The sequence below is a fragment of the Protomyctophum parallelum genome, assembly GCF_964188405.1.
Source record: "Protomyctophum parallelum genome assembly, chromosome: 7".
NCBI classification, from domain to species: Eukaryota; Metazoa; Chordata; class Actinopteri; order Myctophiformes; family Myctophidae; genus Protomyctophum; species Protomyctophum parallelum.
This window is the reverse complement of record NC_139705.1, coordinates 30,656,829-30,679,923: the sequence shown is the minus strand read 5'-3', so window position 1 is coordinate 30,679,923 and position 23,095 is coordinate 30,656,829. Positions and strand designations below refer to the sequence as shown.

General features: G+C 41.0%; 2 protein-coding genes across 2 annotated transcripts in view; one reads left to right on the top strand and one right to left on the bottom strand.

Annotated features, from left to right (window-relative positions):
• The window catches only part of sema3gb (sema domain, immunoglobulin domain (Ig), short basic domain, secreted, (semaphorin) 3Gb), a 50,213-nt gene extending 44,398 nt beyond the window's left edge, over window positions 1-5,815 (top strand). Inside the window, exons 12-18 of the mRNA XM_083769520.1 lie at window positions 295-517; window positions 1,154-1,242; window positions 1,620-1,661; window positions 2,281-2,438; window positions 3,298-3,365; window positions 4,756-4,880; window positions 5,018-5,815. Of these exons, the coding sequence (XP_083625646.1) occupies window positions 295-517; window positions 1,154-1,242; window positions 1,620-1,661; window positions 2,281-2,438; window positions 3,298-3,365; window positions 4,756-4,880; window positions 5,018-5,416 (1,104 nt within the window). The 3' untranslated portion in view covers window positions 5,417-5,815. The remainder of the gene's footprint in view (window positions 1-294; window positions 518-1,153; window positions 1,243-1,619; window positions 1,662-2,280; window positions 2,439-3,297; window positions 3,366-4,755; window positions 4,881-5,017) is intronic.
• A 4,706-nt stretch (window positions 5,816-10,521) lies between these two features.
• On the bottom strand, window positions 10,522-17,493 carry trappc6b (trafficking protein particle complex subunit 6B). Its single transcript, XM_083769548.1, has 6 exons — window positions 17,254-17,493; window positions 16,956-17,023; window positions 15,767-15,884; window positions 13,684-13,767; window positions 12,506-12,599; window positions 10,522-12,329 (listed from the first exon to the last, which is right to left on the bottom strand). Exons 1-6 carry the CDS (start codon window positions 17,332-17,334, stop codon window positions 12,298-12,300), a joined length of 477 nt encoding a protein of 158 aa, XP_083625674.1. The 5' UTR covers window positions 17,335-17,493; the 3' UTR covers window positions 10,522-12,297.
• Window positions 17,494-23,095: the final 5,602 nt, after the last annotated feature.

The window sequence follows — 23,095 nt, the reverse complement described above, 5'->3', positions numbered from 1 at the left end:
TCGTGAGTTATCTGACTGACATAAATAAATAGAAAATGTTCATGGAAAAGGGATAAATTTACATACAGAGATGAACACCATCATCTGGTTTATTAAGCTGTGAGGGTATCACTTGCCCAAACGAACAACTCGTCACTGTGACGCATTTGTAGCTTCTAGATCTATGAGTTATTTTTGGAAAGCAACAACATACACTACAGACTAACTACAGAGTATATACAGTAAATTAGCCTATTAGTGTCAACAGGTCACACTCTATTAGGTTGTTAATTTTTTTTTGTTATGTTTGCACAGTGTCCGGGAGGAACCTTCACTCCGGGCCTCCGCTCCACCAAGGAGTTCTCCGATGAGGCGGTAAACTTTGTGAGGGCACACCCTCTGATGTACCACCCCGTCTACCCCATGCACAAGCGTCCTCTGGTGCTGCGCACTGGTGTCGACTACCGCTTCACTTCCATCGTGGTGGACCTGGTGGACGCCACCGATGGGAGATATGAGGTGCTGTTCCTGGGCACAGGTCAGTTTGAGCCCTGATAAAAAAAAATAATAATCTGAGAGGGAAACTGTTTTTTTTTTGGGTTTTTTTATGAAATAAATGACCACAGGCCTGTTGAATCAGTACATACCAGTCAAACAACTCTACAGTGGGCGCCGGCTGGCCTAGCGGTCCAGGCGCATGTCACATATAGGCTCTGGCCTGACAGCACGTTGCGTGTTCCGAGTCCCGTTCACGACGACCTTTGCTGCGTGTCTCTCCCTGTCTCTCCCTCCCTCACTCTTCCATCTTCACTTAAATGTAACTTATCAATAAAAGCAATCATACTTTACTGGGTGCAGGTTAAAGGGATATTTCACTTTCAAATAAAGTAAACATTAAAAATATATCTCTGCTGTCTGGAAGAAACCACCTAACTCCAAAATGTAAATGTTTCAGGAAATATTAATATAAAAAACATTCAGCTCAGGTAGCTTTTTCTGCCTTTATTGATAGATTGATAGTAGACTGACGGAGAGAGATGGGGGGGAAGACACGTGGCAAAGGCCGTCGGGATCGGGAGTCGAACCCGCGACACGCCGCCTGGCTGGCTCAGCAGCTACGTAAGGTGCCCAGACGGTTGAGCTATTTTAACTTAAACCATTGTCTTTATTGCAGACCGTGGAACAGTTCAGAAAGTCATAGTTCTTCCCAAAGACACGGCCAGCACGGAGCAGCTCACGTTGGAAGAGGTGGAGGTTTTCAGGGTAATTCCAATCAAATGTTTTAGCAACAGTGTTCCATTGTGGAACGTGAAATGAGACTGAGAGTGTCTGTATTTGTTCTCACTGTTGTTTCTGCTCTCGCACAGGTTCAGAACGTGAAATGAGACTGAGAGTGTCTGTATTTGTTCTCACTGTTGTTTCTGCTCTCGCACAGATTCAGAACATGAAATGAGACTGAGAGTGTCTGTATTTGTTCTCACTGTTGTTTCTGCTCTCGCACAGATTCAGAACGTGAAATGAGACTGAGAGTGTCTGTATTTGTTCTCACTGTTGTTTCTGCTCTCGCACAGATTCAGAACATGAAATGAGACTGAGAGTGTCTTTGTTTTTTTATCACTGTTGTTTCTGCTCTCGCACAGATTCCTGGTCCAGTAAAGACTATGAAGATATCATCTAAAAGGGTGAGCCTATGCCTAAGCCGCATTAAACCACTGGTTCTCATCGCTAGCTTCAGGGACCACCACGGTTCCAAATGGACCCATTTGGGTCTGTATTCTGTAACTCAGAGAGTGTACAAATGGAACCAAGTTGGATCATCATCGAACATAGCATATCATTTCTTATTAACAGTATAACAGTATAACAATGGAAAATACTTTTTCAAGGTTGTAAAGATAAAAATAGAATTGCATAAAATAAAATAAAGGTAATACTAATGTGATGATTATGAATACAAAAAAAATGCCATTATTTGGGGACCCACTTGCAGTTGCAATATCCTCAGAGCCCACCAGTGGGTCTCGGCCCACATGTTGGTTGAGAATCGCTGCTTTAAACTGGTCTACCAGAAGGACACTGGTTCTGTTTTGCATGGTATACCACTTCTCTCACATCTCTGTTGTTTTGTGGAGAAAACAACCTTCAAACAAATTTGACCACTTTCACCCTGGCATCCCTATTTCGGGCATGCCATTATAGACGAAAAACATTAATAAATAGCCAATCTACTTTTTTTCTCTATTCGTCACACAACAAAGAATATACGGCTAATCTTTCTGTTTCCTCTGTTGTAACTTGCAGCAACAACTGTACGTATCGTCAGACAGAGGGCTCACCCAGGTCTCCCTGCATAGATGTGCCGTCTATGGCAAAGCCTGCTCAGACTGCTGTCTGGCCCGAGACCCTTACTGTGCCTGGGATGGAGAGACCTGTACTGCCTTTACCCCCTCCACCAAGAGGTGAGGCCACACACACTCTATAGCCCACTGGTAAATGGTGCATGTATATAGCACCTTTATCCAAGGTGCTTTACATAGATTGTGCATTACATTCACACACACATTCGTACACCGATGGCAGCGGAAACCATGTAAGGCACCAACCAGCACATCAGGAGCAATTAGGGGTGTCTTGCTCAAGGACACTTCGACACTAAATCTGGGGGAGCCCAGGTTCAAACTGGCAACCTTGCGGTTACCATCCGGCCACTCTACCCCTGAGCCACCACCACTGTTTCCCAAAAATATTTTTATGGTCATGATGTGTGGGTCATGACCAAAAGAATAAGGTCGCGAAGGACGAAATAAGTTTTCGCTGACGGGTGGCATGGCATCTCCCTTAGAGATAGGGTGAGAAGTTCAGTCACGCAAGAGAGTGACTCGGAGTAGAGTCGCTGCTTCTTCGCCTGGAAAGGAGCCAGCTTAGGTGGTTCGGGCATCTGGTTAGGATGCCTCTCGCATTTCTCCCTAGGGAGGTTCTCGAGGCAGTCCCACTGGGAGGAGATGAGATAGAGGGATTATATCGACTCACTGGAACGTCTCGGGATCCCCCAGGAGGAAGTTACTAATGTTGCTCTGGAGAGGGAAATCTGAAGCTCTCTGGTGGAGCTGTTGCCACCGCGACCCGACTACGGATTAGCGGTTCAAGATGGATGGATAGATGGACAATGTGATCGTTAATTATAATTAATAACAATTAAAACTCAACACTGTGATTATGGGAGGCACAGGAATTGGCTGCCACTGTAGAATGGACATAATTCTGATATATGATAGATGAGAGAATACACTCTGACTGTCTACATGATTTTTGTCACAGGCGGAGTAGAAGACAGGACATCAAACATGGAGACCCACTGCGACAGTGTCGAGGCTTCAATGCTAAAGGTACTGTCACATGTTATGGAATACATAATAAGCAACATTGCTATGGCCACAGTAAAATAAACATTTGGTTTAGGCTTACAGGCCAGCGTGCGTCTGTCAGCGTCACGTCGTCGTCAACACAGGGAATGTTCCCTTTTTAATCAATGAAGGGTGCTTCACTGCAGACGTTACCCTGTGCGTTGTGCATTTGGAAAGCGTCACACATTCGCCCCGGTTCATTTTTTTTAAACGCAACGCGATGCAACACAGTCAGTGGAGCCCTGGCATTTAGGACACCATACTCAATGTTTTAAGTGAAACGATTTATTAACAGCATCAACAACAACAAAAAGCGTCATCAGAAGTTGGCTAAACCCTGGGAGTCTGAAGGTCTGGGCTGGCAAAACATAACAAAAAGATTCAGGAAGTTTGGGCCAACCACACAATGTGCCAGTGGACACAGAGCTACCTTCCTCTAAACTATCAAAACAGTATATAAACTAAACTAACAAGCCACAAAAACAGACCTCCATCCTCAAAAGAAATAAACAAACTAAGGGTCAACAGAAAGAAAACCACTACAACATAGGCAGGATGTTTCGTCTGAGAGAGACCTTCTGTAAAATGAGGCAGGACCACCCACTAATCACCTGATCAGGAACACGTGAGAGAAAGAGAATTGTCTATCAAAACAGTATAACTAAACTAACAAACAATGCCACAAAAACAAGACGTCCTTCATCAAAATAAACACGCAAAATAAGGAGCAACAGAAACAAGAATAGCACGACGGTGGGCAGGCTGCTTCTTCTGAGGGAGAGGGCTCCTTAAATGTGGGACAGGGTCAGCCACTATAATCACTTGATCAGAGTAACACAGGAAAGAGAGAGAAAAGAGGAGAGACAGAAGAACACAATAAGTAATATAAAGGGGAGAGCGCGTGATATGAACACAGGCACACAAGTGCAGGGTAGTGGCCTGCAACGCCTGTAGAGAGGCGTTCATCAAAGTTTAATTAAACACACGTAATGCAGATTTGCTTTGCCACTGGACGTTGTTTACTTTATGCATGTGTGACTATACCCTTAGTGTACATATTAATATAAAGAAGAACACACCTGGTGCAAACACGGCCTTGCCCATGCGCCAACATCTCTTATTCTGTCTCTACACTCCTGATTAATTTACCAATCATTGACCTTGACCATACTGTATGTAATTGTTCTTCCAGTGACCGTTTCGCTTGCCGAAAATAACTGATTTGAAAAGCAGTATTTTTTTTTGGTGAGCGACAAGGTCACACTGGCATTACAGAAACAAAAGGCTCTTGACCACAAGGCAACACATTTCAGTGCAAACTGACAATAAAGTACTATATCATAATCATATCAATCACTCTCCTGATTTGTAGAGAAGCGGCTCAGCGAGACAGTGCAGTTCGGTGTGGAGGGGAGCAGCGCGTTCCTCGAGTGCCAACCACGATCGCCACAAGCATCTGTCAAGTGGTTTTTCCAGAATGACGGCAAGAGGAAATTGGTGAGTGGGGTTGCAAGCTGACGTCACTATGTCATACTGGTTGACCAGTCCAGCCTGCTATCATTACATTCCTGTTATTAAATATATTAAATAGCAGTAATAGTTTTATGAAATCTGGCAATTGCTATTTCCTCTAGCTGAACCGGGAGCAGGAGGTTCTGAAGACGGCCCATGGGATCCTACTTAAGTCTTTGAGTCAGGCAGACAGCGGGCTGTACCACTGCCTGGCCACGGAGAACAACTTCAAGCACACAATGGCCCGCGTGGCTCTCCGCGTCCTCGACAGGGAGATCGTGCACGCGCTCACCTTCCCAGACAAGCCGGCCGGCCAGGAGAAGCCTCACCACCACCTGCCGCACCACCACCAACCGCCCCCACTGCCGCACAAGCTCTCCTCCCAGCCCGAGATTCGTCTCATCAGCCAGTACTGCCAGGCCTACTGGCAGCAGTTCAACGTCAACCTGCCAACTAAACGCACCAGCCGCAGGCACACCACCGATGACACGTCCAGTCTGAATTCCTCCGACGGGCTCTAGGTGCCATTCTCGTTTTTTGGCCCTTGCACAAGGCCCTCCTGTGGAGCCATGATATCCCTACTGGAGCCTCTTTTTACACTGATCACCACAATGTACGTTCGGTTTCATTCCCTCCTGACCGCGAGTAAACAAGCTGCCTACTAGCAGTCATCTACTGTAGAAATTCATAGAAACATAGTTACATTTTTAACTCCTGTTAGTCTGTAGAAGAGCACACCCTTTCAGTGGACAGTTTTGGTCCAAACCTTAAAATGAGGTCACATTTTGCTTCACTGATACACAGAATTCGGTGGGTGATATAAAACTCATCAAATGTTTGATGAGTTGATATGGAGATTTTATGAGTACAGCACACAGTAGGCTGTACGTCAGTCAGAAACGTGTGCAGGACAAGACTAAAGTGGGATGGGTAGCGGGATGGGTGGGTGGGTGGGCGGTGGGGGGAACAGTTAATATAAAGAGTGTATATTCTAGCACTTGAGTAACTGTCTACACTTTTTGCATGTGGTCCACTCATCTGGTTACTGTATTTCCTCACTCCAATCACATTTTGTATATATATATATGTGTAAAGTGACCAGATAAATTGAGAAATGTGTTCAGTGTACTGAAGTGACATACTGCTGGTGTTGGTGTATTATATAATGATGATCTTAGTGAAGTCCGATTTATACATGATGTATGACGGAATCGTGCACCGACTATAACTAAGTATAAAGTCTGAAAAGGGTAAAGGTACATTATCAATTAATCGTTTCAGCGTAATGTGTTCGTTCACCATACACAATAACGTTCACACTCTGTTGAGTATTATAAGATACTTCATAGGTGAACTATTAACACATACTGTAGGATACTGTATGAGAATTGACATTTAGGTGAAGGGTCACTATAACACCAGCTGTGGTAATGAGTCAAAGAAAAAGAAGTGGATCTTTCGTTTTAAAAGTATACTGGATATTCCTTTTGAATAATAATGCTGCAAGACAAAACTGCACCTGCACTATCATGTGACGCACGAATGCAAACCATGGATGAAAAGTGAACAGGTGCAATTATTTTGTTGCATATTAGTGTCCAATATAAGCATTGATTAACTGAATCATGATAATGTACTCACTGTAGATGGCTTCTTCTAGGTAGGTAGAAAGAAATAGGTTGATGTGAGTTGTGTTGTTGCTTTCATCATTTTGTTTCAACCTCCTTTGGACAAAACAGCAGCTGACCAAATGAGTTTTGGCTTCTTGTTATTGGCTGTGTGTATCATGGCTCCTTGGCTAAGCTATTTCCTTCTTGTTAAAAAAATACTAAATATTATTAGCTATGTTTAATGCGTGAATCTTTCCCAGAGATAATGTTTGTGCTCTTTTTCTACTCTGAACATATTGTAACAGACAAATTATTTAGGACCAAACAATGTTCCTTTCTCCAGCCAAGGTGTTGAGAATTTCTAACGAAGCATGTAAATAATTTTTCTTTTTATTACTAATATTGCAGTGAAATAAGCATGAAAAACTGGAAGCAAGTAGGTCTGTATCTGTCGAAATTAAATTAAGTTGCAAATACATGTCTTCATAAGAGAGCATCATGAAGCATAGCATAGACCATTGGTTCCCATTCCCAAAGTGGGGTCCGGGGACCCCCAGAGGTACTTGAGGGAGTCCCAGGGGGTCCTCAGCTAAATGATAGTTTGGAACCAAATGGACCCTTACGGATCTGTAAGTCTGAGATTATACAAATGGAACCAAATGGACCCTAACGGGTCCATTTGGTTCCATTTGTACACTCTCAGTTTAACATTGATATTACAATATAAATTGGGGGTCCCAGAGATAGAAATGCCATTAAATGGGTTAGCTCTTTAAAAACATTTCACTGAGCGAAACCAATAAACTGAATTGGAAGCCTCAACTGTCGTTAAAAAATACGACACTGTAAAATCCATAGTATTAATTTAACTGAGAGTGGAACCACACTCTCAAGAGTGAAATCAACTCTCATGATTGTACTGTGTGTGTGTACACTGTACAGTACACCTCAGATGTGAATAAAGTGATCCCACCCTCGATGACAAGCATTCGAGATGAGGTCTATGATGCTATACTCAGGAATGCGCTTGGCTGTAGTTCGTAGAAAGGAATTTTGAGTGACCTGCCCACAGCTATGGCTGAGGTAATGATGATAACCCCTATGAATAGAATGTGTTATTCGATACACGAGCGTTGCTTCACAGTTGCTACTTTGGCAGCGAGAGATGCTGATGATGACCTTTGTTTAGTAACCACAATTACACTTGTGTCAAAAAAGCTATTCGTTACTTGATAGCGTAAGATTTGGTCAATGACATTATCTTTTGACAAGGCACATGCTGTGTATGTCCAGAGTTTTGTAAGAGATCATTTCTCAGATAAATCTTTAGATACTTTGTGGACATTTCTTATATTTTGTCAGATACAGTACAGCTATATTGGCCCTTTGGTCTTGTCTAAATTTGGATGCACATAAGCCCACTGCTTTCTCTCACCCATGCCAAGAACTATATTTATTTTGAGACTGTATATATTTTTTCTTTTTTTCCCCTGCAGTTTGGTGGTGGGGTGTTGAGGGGAATGCAGTGTTGATAGAAAAACGGCTGAACTTTCAAAAGAGGACATAGTTATGTGAAATCCAAATTACCCAGTACTGTACTGTACTGTACTGTACTACAATTTTCCGAGCCTTGAGTGTTTTAAATTATGAGCAAAAAACTACCTAGGCTACTAATGGTAACAGAAAAGCCATGAAAAACATTTCAAATTTCCATTTTGAATACTGCATTCTAGAGTGCAAATAAGTTGGTTTTCTGCATTAAGATGCCCAATAGCCAGCCAGACAATGACATAACATAAGCCATCACAGCTAAAGCGAATTCCAGTAGCACCTGAAATAAGCATAAAAATAGGTCACTGACAAGACTCTTTAAATCACACAATATAAAGGAATATTCTGTAATTAGTAATATTGGTTTCAATATTGTGGAGGGTTGACAGTTTGTAGTTGAGCTACATTGTATGTCGTCTATTTTCTTTATTCATAGAGTTGATGTGTTTGTGTTAGCTTCAAACATTATGGTTGTTCATAATAAATATTATTTTATTACTACAATGGTTTGGGTCTGGATTTCTTTTTCTTCTTCGATTTAAGACTTTGGGAATGTTGAAAGAAATTACTACAAATATAAATAGACTTGATACCTACATTTGTTTATTTGAAAAAGATCCCCATTTGCTGATGCCATAGCAATCCTATCAGCTATAGTCTTACTGGGGTCCACCACACAAAACCATATTACAAAACACAAACACAAAAGACTACAAACATTAAATTGCACTTTTAATGTTTGTACTTTTTTTTCTTATTTGTTTCAGTCTGTTCATCATTCTAAACAAATAGATTAGATCTGAGGTTCAAGGTTCAAGTTTATTTAGTGAGGGAGACTTATGTCTTCTGAGCACATTAAGGTAGGTTTTAATTAGAGCAGATTGAAGGCATTTCCATGTGTCTGGTTACATAAAATAATTAAACAATTGACAACATGCCATGGGTTTTAAGTCTTATGCAGAGTAGACTAATCCACAAAGATTATTTTGACAAACCATGTCTCGTGTGAAAGTTTCTGTAGGGATATCCTTTATTTTAGCAGCCAAATACAGATTTATTTGTGTATATATATATATACACACACCCTTAATTTAATGCCCTCCTTTGTCATACCAGTGTCAGCTCATGACTAAATAACTACATTTGATGCATTGTAAAACTTTACTTTCCGTTTGGACATACAAACAGCATATATTCAAGGCATATGTAACCAGAACGACAACCAAAACATTTCATGTCCTCTCTTTACAATGCATTGTAATGAACTGTTAAAGCTGTTTTTGTTCATACTTCATCAGTGGTGGAAAGTAACTAAGTACTTTTACTTAATTACTGTACTTAAGTACAATTGAGGTATTTGTACTTTACTTTAGTATAGAAGGTATGCGTGTGACATCATCATCAAACCCGGAAGTTATGCTGGAACGCCTAATGAGTGTCAAAAAACTACTTTCTGGCCTTGACAGCCCATACATCCAAACAGAAAAGTGATATCTGATTGCATTAAACAACATTAAACAATGTTAAACTCACTTTGCCTGTTGCTTTGCCACTCGATTCACTTTAAGCATGCGCATACTCTCTATATCCAATTTCCAGTACTTTTACTTCCACTCCACTACATGTCAGAGCCAAAATTTGTACTTTTACTCCACTACAATTATTTGAAAACTTTAGCTACTAGTTACTTTGGCGATTTAAATTTCGATTAGAAAAACTATATTAACCACTTCAACCCTATAGGCTACATTTCAGCCATTTGAAAATAGCCGATCTACAATCTCACAATGCGTCGCAAGATAACGCGACGCATTGTGAGCTTGTAGATCGGCTATTTTCAATAGATTTTGTACATATTTTGAAGTTGTGAAATGGGACATTCTGCAATATGAGTAGTGTTACTTTTTGTACATTTTGATGCCGATACTTTTGTACTTTTAATCAAGAACATTTTCAATTCCGTACTTTTACTTGTAACAAAGTACTTCTAAATTGCAGTATTGGTACTTTTACTTAAGTAAAACAATTGAGTACTTTTTCCACCACTGTACTTCATACATGTGAACATTTTATGATGCACTTCAAGACGCACTAGTCTATGCAGTTCAGGAAGATGTTCTTGACTTCAATATCTTTGTCAAATAAAACCACAACACAGAATTAAATAATTAAACATTTTTTAAATGCTAATTCTTCATGTAATGGGGTTTTTAATCAACACCCGGTGAACATAATCATGAAAACGTTCATCTTGTAATATACTGTAAATGCAAAACATGTTTTACATGTCACTAGGCCTTTCACAAACATTTTCCATTTGGCGTATTTTCTAATCATCTGCTTTCTAATTAGGGATGCCAAACTGTGTCCAGGATCGTTAGAAGCGTCGAGCAATGGTTCTCAACCTTTTCAGGCTGTGACCCCCCCCCCCCCCCCATATTTGAACTGGGGGGCCTTGATAGACACTTGGAATTGTAGGAGTTGAGGCATCTTATATTTGCCTTTCTTATTTATTATTTGACAATTTGATAATTTTTGTAATATAGTTTGTGGTCTTTTTCTTCACAAAAAAACCCCAATCACACGCATGTGAAGTGAGCATACACACAAAGCACTGCTCAGAAATGTCCACTGTTATCTATTGGCTCATTTCTATCTTTTTTTTAAGCCGTTTTGCAGTAGGGGATGGACTGCAGACATAGGCTATTTGGGGGTCCATGGAATGGAAAAGGTGCTTAATTTGGACCCTAGTTTGAAACCAGCCAAGACTACTCTGATCAATGACACACAAAGCTGTTTTGCACTGTAGCTTTGTTGTCTCCACCAGGCCGAAGGCATGGGGAGAGAGTATGTTTTGCACTCCGTCCGTGTGTGTGTCCTTCCGTCAGTTATCAGCTAATCTCCGGCACCGTTGGCCCCATCCATGACAAACTTTGCACACACACACTCCCTGGATGCCAACGACGAACCTCTGTCCCAAATATTCCTCAACGGTCTGTTATAGCGCCACCGTGAGGACGATTTAGGCAAAACAAATTTCTGTAGATAACTCGTACACATTTTATCCATACATCACACAATTCGGTATACACTATCTCCATAGTCATGTGATCAACACAGATCTGCACAATTTCCCATCTTCCATCCTGATTGGCTAAGATTGGCTTCCAAAGCTCACATGATTGGTCCGTTTCGAACAAAATGCAACAAATCACAAACACAGTGTCCAATTTCCATGAAATTATACAAGCAGATTTCCACTAGGCCGAGGAAGACATGCCACTATTTATTTCCCAAATCAGCCTGACGGTGGCGCTATAACAGGCCATTTCCTGTTTTTAGCTATAACTGCATCATCTGTATACAACTTATGTATGCGCACTCCCTAGAGGCCATGGAAAAACATTTCCCCTGCATCCCTCCACATCTGCCGGTTAAAGCGCCACCATGAGGCCGATTTCTGCAAAACACATTGTTTATGTTAGTCGCACAGATTTCATCCAAATCTCACACAAATCGGTACACATGATCTCTGTAGTCATGTGATCAAGACGAGCCTGTTGGATTTCTCAGATTCTACACTGATTAGCTAAGATTGCCTTCCAAAGTTTTCAGGAGTAGCCCGTTTTGTACAAAATGCTGCACATGTCCTGCTCATCCAGAATACTATGCTCAGAGATGCTATGAGTGATCTGGCTCTGCATTTCCTCAACAAAATGCAGACAATTGTTGCAAGAAACAAAAAAACATGTTTACATTATTCCTAAACATTTTGCCAAACATCACACACACTCCTATCCTCCTGGTGGAGACCTGTGCCCAGAAGGGCACTTTTTCTAGTTTCATCTGAAATTCTCACCAGACACCTCACCTCATACAGTAGCTTGTTTATAGGAAAAGCAAGAACGAATCAACTAAATATTACTTACTGAACATTATGATGCTCTGAGCCACATGTGCAATGAAATGGATCCTTCGCTGACCGGAGTCCCCCAGGGGTCTGTACTAGGCCTTCTCCTTTTTTTCCCCTTGACACAAAAAAGTCTTCGCAGAAAATAGCCAAACTACAAGCTTACAACATCATGCGTTGCGTTGTGAGCGTGCCATGTTCTACGAAACACATAATATAAAAACATATATACAAATAAAATAAAAAATGTGTTACAAACAATATTTTACAACTTCAGAACAAAGACTTAAAAAGGCAAGACAGTGTAAGATGACAATGGCCTCTTGAGATTCTACATTTTCTGGATCATAACCTGGAATTTACCTAGAAAGGAAATGAAATATAGGGTGTAATTAATTAGCACTTAAATTTAAACTCTTAATTTTTAAATATGAAAGTTACATCGTTTTATATGATCATTATAAACTCATTATAACTCTTTGACGTATGACGTTTGTCATTTGTTTTTTCAAATTGAAAAACTGAAATGTGTTCCTTACATGCAGGCATGACAGACACCTCTGCCGTAACAATGCTCTTGACTCCCAGGTTTGAAAGCCCTCCCCTCACAAGACCACACGTGAAGGCCAAATACTGGAAAACAAAAAACATTACGGTCACAACAGACTCTGCACTCTGATACTCGATATTACATTTCCACGTTGTTTTACTGAGTGAAACCCTAAAGTGGTCCAGGCCGAATGTTTGGTTCGAATATAGTCACAGTCAAAACGCACTGCAATGTGGCTGCAGTATAAAGATCCATATATATATTTTTTGTTTTTGTTTTTGGCTATAACCTTCCGGCTGGCTTGGCAGCCTAGGTGCCCAGACGGTTGAGCTAACCATCTGGGCCATAAAGATCCATATCTGCACATCCACAAAGATAAGTGAAATCTGGTGAATGTTTTACCACATAACTGCAGACCCATTAGTCGAGGAACCACAGGCCCAAAAGCTCAATGAAAAGAGTTTAACCTGTGTTTTTTTTCTATTCATTTGGTCATTAAGGTCCACAGAATGAGGCCTGATCTGCCGGAAACACAGTGAAAAAAAGATATGGGCATTTTTGTATACCACACCAGAGACAACCTATAACATTTTCCAAATTTCATTGTGCTTTAAGTAGCATGTGAGAATGTAAGAATCCATTCCAGGCATTAGTTTTGCACGAAAAACACATCTTGGCCTAAATTCAGCCATAACCACTTGCCCAGATCTCACCTCATCACATTTGTGATGACGGCTATGGCTGTTCTTTAGCGTGTTTTTTTTTCTCGCAAAACTAATGCTAAAACTAATTGGAATGGATTCAGAATCATGAAAACCCCCTAGTTTTACATGTCACATGCTACTTAATGAAATTTGGAATATGTCGTCTCTGGTGTGGTATACAAAAATGGCCATAACTTTTTCCCGCATTGTTACCGGCATTTCAGGCCTCTTATTCTGTGGACCTTAATGACCAAATTAATAGAAAAAACACGAATAAAAAGTACAGCATGACATCACAGGTCCTCTCAAATTTTGGGTGACTGGCTCCCCGGCTATATATCATGTCGTCTTGGTTTAAAATCCGGCCCATGCTGACAGTATAGGGTTGTCTTAACAAGAAACTAATTATAAAAGCTAAAAGTACTATTGAATATTTACTAATGTGCAGATTAGAGAGTCTAACCTTTGGGGCATGTTCCAAATGCTGCTTTCCGGCAGAAAGCTGACTGAGTAAGCGAAACTTGTTATCCTGTAGCACGTAGATGCCCTGCAAAACATGACAAACATGACAATGTCAACAGCATCACAACAGCAATCATAAATGTTGTGTGAGAGCTGGATCCAACTGTAGTCTTTGCTCCTGACATGTGTCCAGCATACGTCGTGCATATTCACATTATTATTATTTTCTTTTAATATATTTTTTATCCCACGATTTTGTAACCCATTTATCACCCCTGTGTCAATCATCTAATGTGATCCTGGGCTCTACACACCCTCCACCAACCTAGTCCCCATATATGGGGGACAAGGGGAGAGCAACGGACTTGAACTCATGCTTCCTTAATGCCTGAGTGTCCAAGTTGCTCCTTTACACCTGACAGGGGGGAGTTTCCCTGGTTGGACGTAGCGCGTGGAAGGAACACGTTATTCCAACCAGTTCCTTTCCCCTCCATCAGGCGCCCCGGCTTGCCAGGGGGAGGCAGTTTAGTGACCAGGATTACTGCATGTTTTTTGTGAGGGTACCTAGAGGAGGAAACACGCCGCCAGCACCCACAGCGTCCCGAGCGGGAATCGAACCCAGGACCTTCTAGCTGTGAGGCGACAGCACTACCAACTGTGCCACCGTGCCCCCCCATATTCACATTATTGATCTATCATGAAGAGAATGATAGCCAGCACTCTTGAATTGAGAGAGTGCTGCGGGCCATCATTCTCTTCACGATACATTCTTTGGAGCCACGCATGGCGAACGTGGCACGTTTGTCGCATCGTTTATGTACGATTGAAGTTACTTGCATTCCTTAGTTACGTTATTAATCTCTCTGCCCTGTGTGTGTGTGTGTGTGTGTGTGTGTGTGTGTGTGGACATTGTAATGTGTTTTAACATGTGACCCACTGTGGAACAAAACTGATGATCTGTGGATTACTACTTGTTGACTGGAGATACAGTAGTGGGTCCTACTCCTATATGACTGGGGATACAGTAGTAGGTCCTACTCCTATGACTGGATATACAGTAATGGGTCCTACTCCTATGACTGGATATACAGTAGTAGGTCCTACTCCTATGACTGGAGATACAGTAATGGGTCCTACTCCTATGACTGGAGATACAGTAATGGGTCCTACTCCAGTCCTATGACTGGAGATACAGTAGTGGGTCCTTCTCCTATGACTGGGGATACAGTAGTAGGTCCTACTCCTATGACTGGATATACAGTAATGGGTCCTACTCCAGTCCTATGACTGGAGATACAGTAGTGGGTCCTACTCCTATGACTGGAGATACAGTAGTGGGTCCTACTCCTATGACTGGAGATACAGTAGTAGGTCCTACTCCTATGACTGGGGATACAGTAGTGGGTCCTTCTCCTATGACTGGGGATACAGTAGTAGGTCATACTGGGGGCGGCTGTGGCTCAGGAGGTAGAGCAGGTCGTCCAATGATCCATGGGTCAGTGGTTCGAATCCCGGCTCCTCCTGTCTACATGTCAAAGTGCCCTTGGGCAAGACACTGAACCCACAATTGCTCCCGATGTGCTGGTTGGTACCTTGCATGGCTTCCGCCGCAATCGGTGTATGAATGTGTGTGTGAATGGGTGAATGTAATGCACAATCTATGTACAGCGCCTTGGATAAAGGAGTTATATAAATGCACCATTTACCATTTACTCCTATGACTGGAGGTACAGTAGTAGGTCCTACTCCTATGCAGTGGTGGACAGTAACTAACTAAGTACATTTACTTTAAAGCAGATTACTCTCATTCTGCTACATTCTAAATAGGAAAAATAAATAAAGGATAAAAATGCCTCTGGTGATAAACCTGCCCCATATTTGCATGCTGGTACCCGATTAGTCCCTCACTACTTAGGAGGGAGTGAAATCCAATCGCAACTGAGCGGTAAATCTGCAGAGAGCATTTTTCTTTTTGCAATGGCAGATTTGTCTGGTTTCCACTAGGCTACTTTTGAGTATTTACTCGAGTATACACTTTGTCCACCCCTGGTCCTGTGTGTGCTTGTGGAGACAATAAGTCTTACTTGGTGGTTCGTCCTGAGGTTGTCAATCTGCTTCTTGAAAACACACGTCCAGAAGTCCTTACAGATGAATTTCATTACATCCAGTTCGTCCTTGAAGCGCGCCGTGTCTTTGGTAAACCTGGAGGTAAAGAGATGATTAGTATTGTAAATGCAGGCCAGCGTGCTCGTGCGCGTGTGCATGTGTGAGAGTGAAGAGAGAGACCAATAAGAGACCCACTGCCATTAACAGAAGTACATTAACCCATTTAGACCTGATGACGATTCTATAAAAGTCGTCTAAATCGTGACAGTTTTCTGATAAACCCATGTTTCTCATCCCATTGTTCTCAAACATTTTCATGTCAAGGACTCCCAAAAATATATGTAATTGGCCGCCGACCCCCCATCTGAAAATATGTTGTTCCAGGGACCCCCCAGAAGCAAAGATTTGAGTTAAAACGTTTGCTCGAAAATAATATATATTCAAAGATTTTCACGATAAAAAAAAATAGCAGACCTACAAGCTTGTAGCACAGCTATTTTTCAATAGCTAAAGTATAACATAATGCTTAAAACACGTTCGGAATGGGTTAAACACTAAAGAGGAAATAAATCTATTTTCTTATAGCCGTTTATTTCAATAATAATATATGGTGGTCACAAAATAGAAAGGAGACACCCTGGATTTGGCTCATGGCACACCGTTTGGGAACCACATGGCTAGGCTCTGTTCCTGCTTGTGGTGAAGACAGAGACTGCCTTTCCTTTCCCACTTCACCTTTATAGCCTCACATATATATGTCCCATTATTTCCGTTATTAATGCATTCTTATACTACTCATTTCATGCTGCAGCATATTCACCATTCCCATATTACTATTACATTCACCGCCTTTTGTTACATACAGACCACCATTACCTTTTGTCACACAGTGACACAGCCCACATGGTCAGCACCAAACACCGTTTTCTTCAATACTAGTTACGTTACGTTGTTCATCATGGGAATCATGGGAAATATAATTGAGAGCATAAAGTGGGAATGGCAGTCTCTGTCTTCACCACACTGCTGTGACGATGAGGTGACTTAATTACAGCTGTCAAAGTGTGGTTTCTGAATGCAGTAATTATGCGATCTGATGAAATGATAATTGTAGGCTACCACTAAATGAGATGTAATACAGGATAGGAACATTGATTTGACCGTTACCTTTCTATGAGTCCTTGTCCAACCCTGAATCCCATGTTTTCCAGTTTGGTGATGTTTCTTCCATTCTCCTGTGAAAAGCAGGCGCAGCTGATCTGGTTAGATTAGCCTAAGATTTAGACTCTCGTAGATGTATGTATCGATTCTGACACCATCACTCAGAGTCGATAAATAGGCTACATCTACGAGAGTCTACTCTAAATCTTAAGCTATGGTTTACTTAATTACTTTAGATCATAGACGTGATGTTCATGACAAGGAGGATGAGTTAAAAAATAATAAATACATAACATACTCTTACCGTCTCTCCATTTTCAGCAGATTTGTAAATGTACTGTATCAATTCACTGTGTAAAAACTGGAAGAGGGCTTCGTCTGCCATTCTTGTCTGCCTGTCACCTGTCAAACCTCTGAACACCCGCCCCCCCAAAAAAATGCCGTGTCCTGATTTAGGAATTAACGTTATACACAGAATCTTCTTTTGTTAAATCGTGCATGGCAAAGATCCGACCTATACGTATTTTTGTTAGCATCAGTAAAGCAAAAAACACCCCGAAAACATCGTTTTGAGTGAAGAAAAACCATAGAGAACCTTAAACAGCTGACTGCCGGGGTCCTTTTCAGGATTGACCATGTCACTGCCTGCCCACAAATAATTTCATTCATGACAACAGACTGTTGGAGAAACAAGGCAGCTAGCAGACAAAGGAAGGAGTGTCGGCAGGGGGCGCCAGAAGACAACTAGTCATAGAGGCGTTAAGACCCAAACAAATAAGTCATGATGCAAAGGTCCCCTTTCAAAAGGTCTTTCAGTTTTAATTTAACCCTCTAAGAACCAGCGTTGCTTTTTAGCAACAATTTTATTTTAATTAATTACTATTTTTATTTATTTTTTCTGTTCTTTTTTCACCTAAACGTCATCAGTGATGTTCATTGCAATGCCATTTCAATGCCATTGGTCATGATATTTGCATATAAATACCCCCCACAGAGGCTGAAATTCACACAAATTAAAAATTAAAAATATTTAACCTAAGAATTTTGACCTTTACCCTAATAAAAGTAGGTACAATAATTGTAATATATGTTTTTTTGTGATCATTAGAATGTCTAGAACATGCTTTATTCATTCTTTTGAAAGATATCCCCCAAATGTAAATTATTAATTTATTATATTATTATATAATTATTATAACTTTTTCATCAAACTATATATTTTTTATTTTTTTTAACATATTTTTTTGTCTTAGTCCTAGTAGTACAAATTAGTAGTAAGGTTGAAATCTATTTTTTGCAAGTAGAAATTAATGCGGGTCTTAGAGGGTTAATGCTGCTACATCCACAAATTACACCTGCAACCTCAGGAGTGAGAGTTCACTATACCACCGATTCTCAACCCTTTTCATTCCAAAAACCTCTAGTTATACAATTTGTCATCTGTCTCTGGTCCCCAAATCTTCACTTTTATTAATACTCTGGTAAGGGTTCATATATTGGACCCCTGGTATTGAGAACCAGTGTACTATTATGAGTGCATGTGGTACAGAGTAGACAGTATACCACACATTAAGGTTCCTCGCTGCAGTCTGATTGAAATATTTATTAACAGTTTGCAGAGTTTGAGCACCCGTCCCCCCAGCTCCCATGTGGCGGAGACACCGGAGATGACTCTGGCCAGCTGCTGACCGTTCACCTCCACGACGTCATGCTGGTTGCCGCTGCGGGCGTTCCAACACCTGAAGGGGAGTAAATGAGAAAAAGAGGTTGCACATCAGCGATGGTTTTAGTGCTAAACCCAAATCCAGTAGCCTATACACGTTTCGGCTATGCAGCCTTCATCAGAGCATGATACTTCATCATGATATAATAAAGAAATGGAAATGTGAGTAATAAAATTCCTACCTGAAGGGGGGTGTCAGGGTGGGGCGGAGTGCCGTGGGACCCAGAGAATTCCTGGAAAAGAATGTTGCTTTGTGTGGTCACCACCACCGGTGGGGTGGCATGGGAGGGCGCACCAGCACAAACTTCTTAGTAGGGAAGTCATACTGAACACAGACACACCGGCGGTACTCAGGTCTGAACGCCGACCTCCACCGCTTAGTACGCCGGTCATAGCGTTGGTACACTGGCCTCCACTCCTTAGTGAGACGGTCGTAGACACACTCACAGGGTCTGTTCATGTGAACAGCGGGTGTGAAATTCTTTGGAGGTCTGAGGAGCTGCTCATCGACTACTGTGAGTGAGGAAAGGTCACTTTCCTGATCTAGACGCCGGGAGAGCTCAGGGACGCATGCTGCGATGGCCTCCATGTCGTCATCGGTCAACATGGACGTTGATCTGCCTTCTGCAATGAGGTCCTGCAATGCAAAACACAATTAACGTTAGTTTACCGTTATTGTTCTTAACTGAAATGTTTGTTGCCCAGCTTTGAGTGTTTGTGTAAACACAAACATTGAAGACAAAAGTGAGGACACAAATTGTGATTGGCCAGAATGAGATGATGTTTGAATATGAGGAAGAGGTCCTCTCACTTCACATTGGTGCAATTGTTAAATTCCAAATTGGATTGAAATATTTTGTAGATCCAGTGAGGAGAAAGAGCTAAAAGTCTAACAGAAAAAAAAAACATTTATTACAGTAATTGATCAATAACTTACTTGCACGTCCAGAGGTTGACGACGGCTCGTTGATCAACTTGATGTGACACCGCTCCATTCTGCTGTTGTGGAGAGAGGGGGGGGTGCTGAGAGAGAGAGAGAGAGAGAGAGCGAGCGAGAGAGAAGAGAGCTGAGAGAGATAAAGAGCTTTGCAGAGATATGACACCTGTGGGGCCCAGGAAATGATTCAGTTAATTTTCCTCATAGACTTTTCAGAAAGTATTTATTTAAAGACGTTTACGCCGTGGACAAAGCCAACTCTTGTCGTGACAAATCATGACAACAAACACAATTTTTTGGGCCGAACAATAATTAGAAAGAAGAAGAAACGGCAGGTTACAACACTTTTTTTGTTGTTTTTCTTCTTTGTAATTATTTGTTTGGTCCAAAATATTGTGTTTGTTGTCATGAGTTGTCACGACTCGAGTTGGCTTTGTCCGCGGCGTAACCGTCTTTAAATAAATACCTTTTGAAATGTCTATGGAAAAAATGCATTGGGAATCATTTCCTGGGCCTGGCGTCGTCATGAAAGGGGGTGGGACGCTCTATTGAAGAGACTATTTACCTTGTTTATTTACTGGAGTTCATTCTTAATCTCCTTATTCCCATCTTACTCTTTTTGCAGTAGTATGCAACGCGTCCTCCAGCAGAAAATCTCGCAAAGCACGGCTGCCAATTTTAGGCCAAAATTGAACGTCTGCGAAGGAAGGAGAGGAAAACCTTGCCATGGTGAATGCGGCCAAGGAGTAGCCTGCCAAGGACAAAGGCCACCACCAGCCAAACACCACTTTCTGGTAAGTGCACCTTTACTACAGATACAGATCTGTACAATAGAGAAATTAGACTAAACTCACATTCAACAAACCTTTAACTATTTAAGCCCTATGCTGTTGACTGGAGTTGGCTGTACTTTCTCCTCTCCTTTTTTCCCTCTGCGAACTCTTTGCCAAAATTGGCGAATCTACAAGTTCCCAATTCGACTTTAGAATTTCCATTTTTGCTGAATCCTTGACCTATTGTTTTGTTTATGAATTTAGTGAATGTGGTTATGCTGCAAACAGAGACATGGGGGGGGGGGGAAGAGTTTGTAATTGTGAAAAAGTTAAAAACAGTGTTGCCTGTTGAATTGAAGTGATTGACCATATAGATATAAACAATATCACTGGTAAGTGTACACACATTATGGTACTATGTGTGTACACTAACCTCCAATTAAAACGACGATTACGTTTAGTTTAATTCATGAAGGAAATCAGCTTGAGTTACAAATCACTGCATTTTCTCCAACAGATTGATTTCGTCCACTTCGTCAACAGCAGGAAGTCCAAGGTCATCAAAGCCATGGACACAGCTCCAAACAGCCGCAAGAGGAAGGTGAGTTGGCAAAACTTGTAGGTCTGCTATTTTTGAAAAGTCGAAGAACCACTGACATAGAAACATAACTTTTTCAGAAAACTGTCAGGATGTACATTTCTTTAATCTGATCTCAGGTAAAAATGGGTTAATTGGCAAGGTATTGTAGTTGAGAAAGGCTGGACAATGGACATGATACTAACACTAACACATGTTTCCTCTCAGGGACCTGCACAGGGACCATCGTCTGCCTGCATCAGTACCAAGAGACTTCGACCCTACCAACGAATCACCGCTCTCCAGAACCATTGGCATTGATGGACAGTAACTAACTATGGACGTTTACTCGTGTACTCCAGTACATTTGTTTTATATTTTGTTTTTTATTTGCCAGCACTTTCACTCCATCTGCTATTTGCACTATTTCTGAAAATGTGTGTGTGTTTTTTTTTTTTTTTTTACATATTTTAGAGGAATGGTCTATATTTACTGTAAATACAGCAATGCATTTTGGTAATTTGTAATTGTAATTTTGAATACTGGTATGTGAGTATTGAGTAATTATTTATTTCAGTACACATGTTAGATATTTTGGTTAAGTTCTTATCGGACACCACTACGAGATGGGTCCTAGTCCTTTGAATAGTATTATTTTACAGTAATGCTTTCATCTTTTGTTTTCAATAACCTTCAACAGTATAGTTGTTATTTTGTCAAAATAGTATGCTTTCATATTTTGTTTGTAAATGGTAGCCTACTTATTTTGCACATAAGGTATTATTACATCTAACTGTAAATAATAGTGTTATATTGTGTTGTGTATAGTGTTTGCTTGTGTAATAAATAATGCATTTTATATGATGTTCATATATCAAGCTTCATCGCTTTATTGTCTTCTCTTTGGTTTTACTGTGAAATATAATCTGTAAATATAAAGTTGCTCTTTTAACTGAAGATTGGCCATATCAAGTGTAGAAAAATGTCTACACTGTCTGAGAGTTAGAAAAGTTTTATTTCATTAGTTCAAGGCCTTCTGTCTTGAACTTGACAGGGAACCTTGAGTAAGTTGAGTAGGATCGGCTATTTGAAAATAACAGATCTACAAGTTCATAATCCATCAATTGTATAATGTAGTTGTGCGATTACAAAAATGTGAAACAGGCCTAGGCTATTGGAATACTTTGGAAGCATTTATTTTAACAACACAATCTTGTAGGGGTCCTCAGCACAAAACGTTTTCAAATGGGGTTTATGGTTGCGGCCAAATACATAATTATATTGATTTGGGGTTTCTTAACATTAAAAAGTTTGAGAACCAAGTTAACTAGGGTTGACTAGAAGTGATTAATGTGCCCCATGTGGAATGATCAAATAATGGTGAATGGGTAAAGAGGCTGTCTGGGAAACAGAGGGTCTCCGTTTCACCCCCTGGCCCTGGTCTATGGGCCTAAGTGACCCCCCCAACCCTGAGGGTGGTGGGTCAGGGGATAGCCCCTGCAAAATGTCCAAAATATACAAGTAAATTAACAGTCAAATTAAGCTGTCAAAGAACTAACACACAAGTCGAAACGCAAAGCACTTATGCCTATAGGCTTACTTCAAAGTATATTACTTCAAGCCTACTAAATAATATAGCCTATTAAACTTGTCACCACCTCTATGGTGGGAGGAAAAGAAAAAAGAAAACCTGCATCTCCACAGTGGGGTTGAGTGACAATTCCAGTACCGTGGACAGTTCCTCAACACCTAACCAGTTAGGCTAATGTATTGAAAGTATACCTACATGTTTAATTGGTTCACTTAGTATACATGTATGATGTACTATACCATTACCATGTATTAATATAGCAGTGATTGCGAGTTGTATGGCATATGTACTTTTTTTATTTAGTTTGTACCGTCACTATGTGTGCATGGCAAATGGAACATAAAATGCAACCAACAGCAGACAAAGCTAGTTCAACACAGAGGGCAAACATGGAAGACGGACCACACAGGCAATGATTCCTGAGGAGGAAATCAATATTCCAAAAACAGGCAGAAGGCCAAAGCACCCAGAAGTATCAGAATCCGAGTACAGCATATTTTGCACTCATAAAACCTAGGAATGAACACAAGAATGGTAGGGGAGCC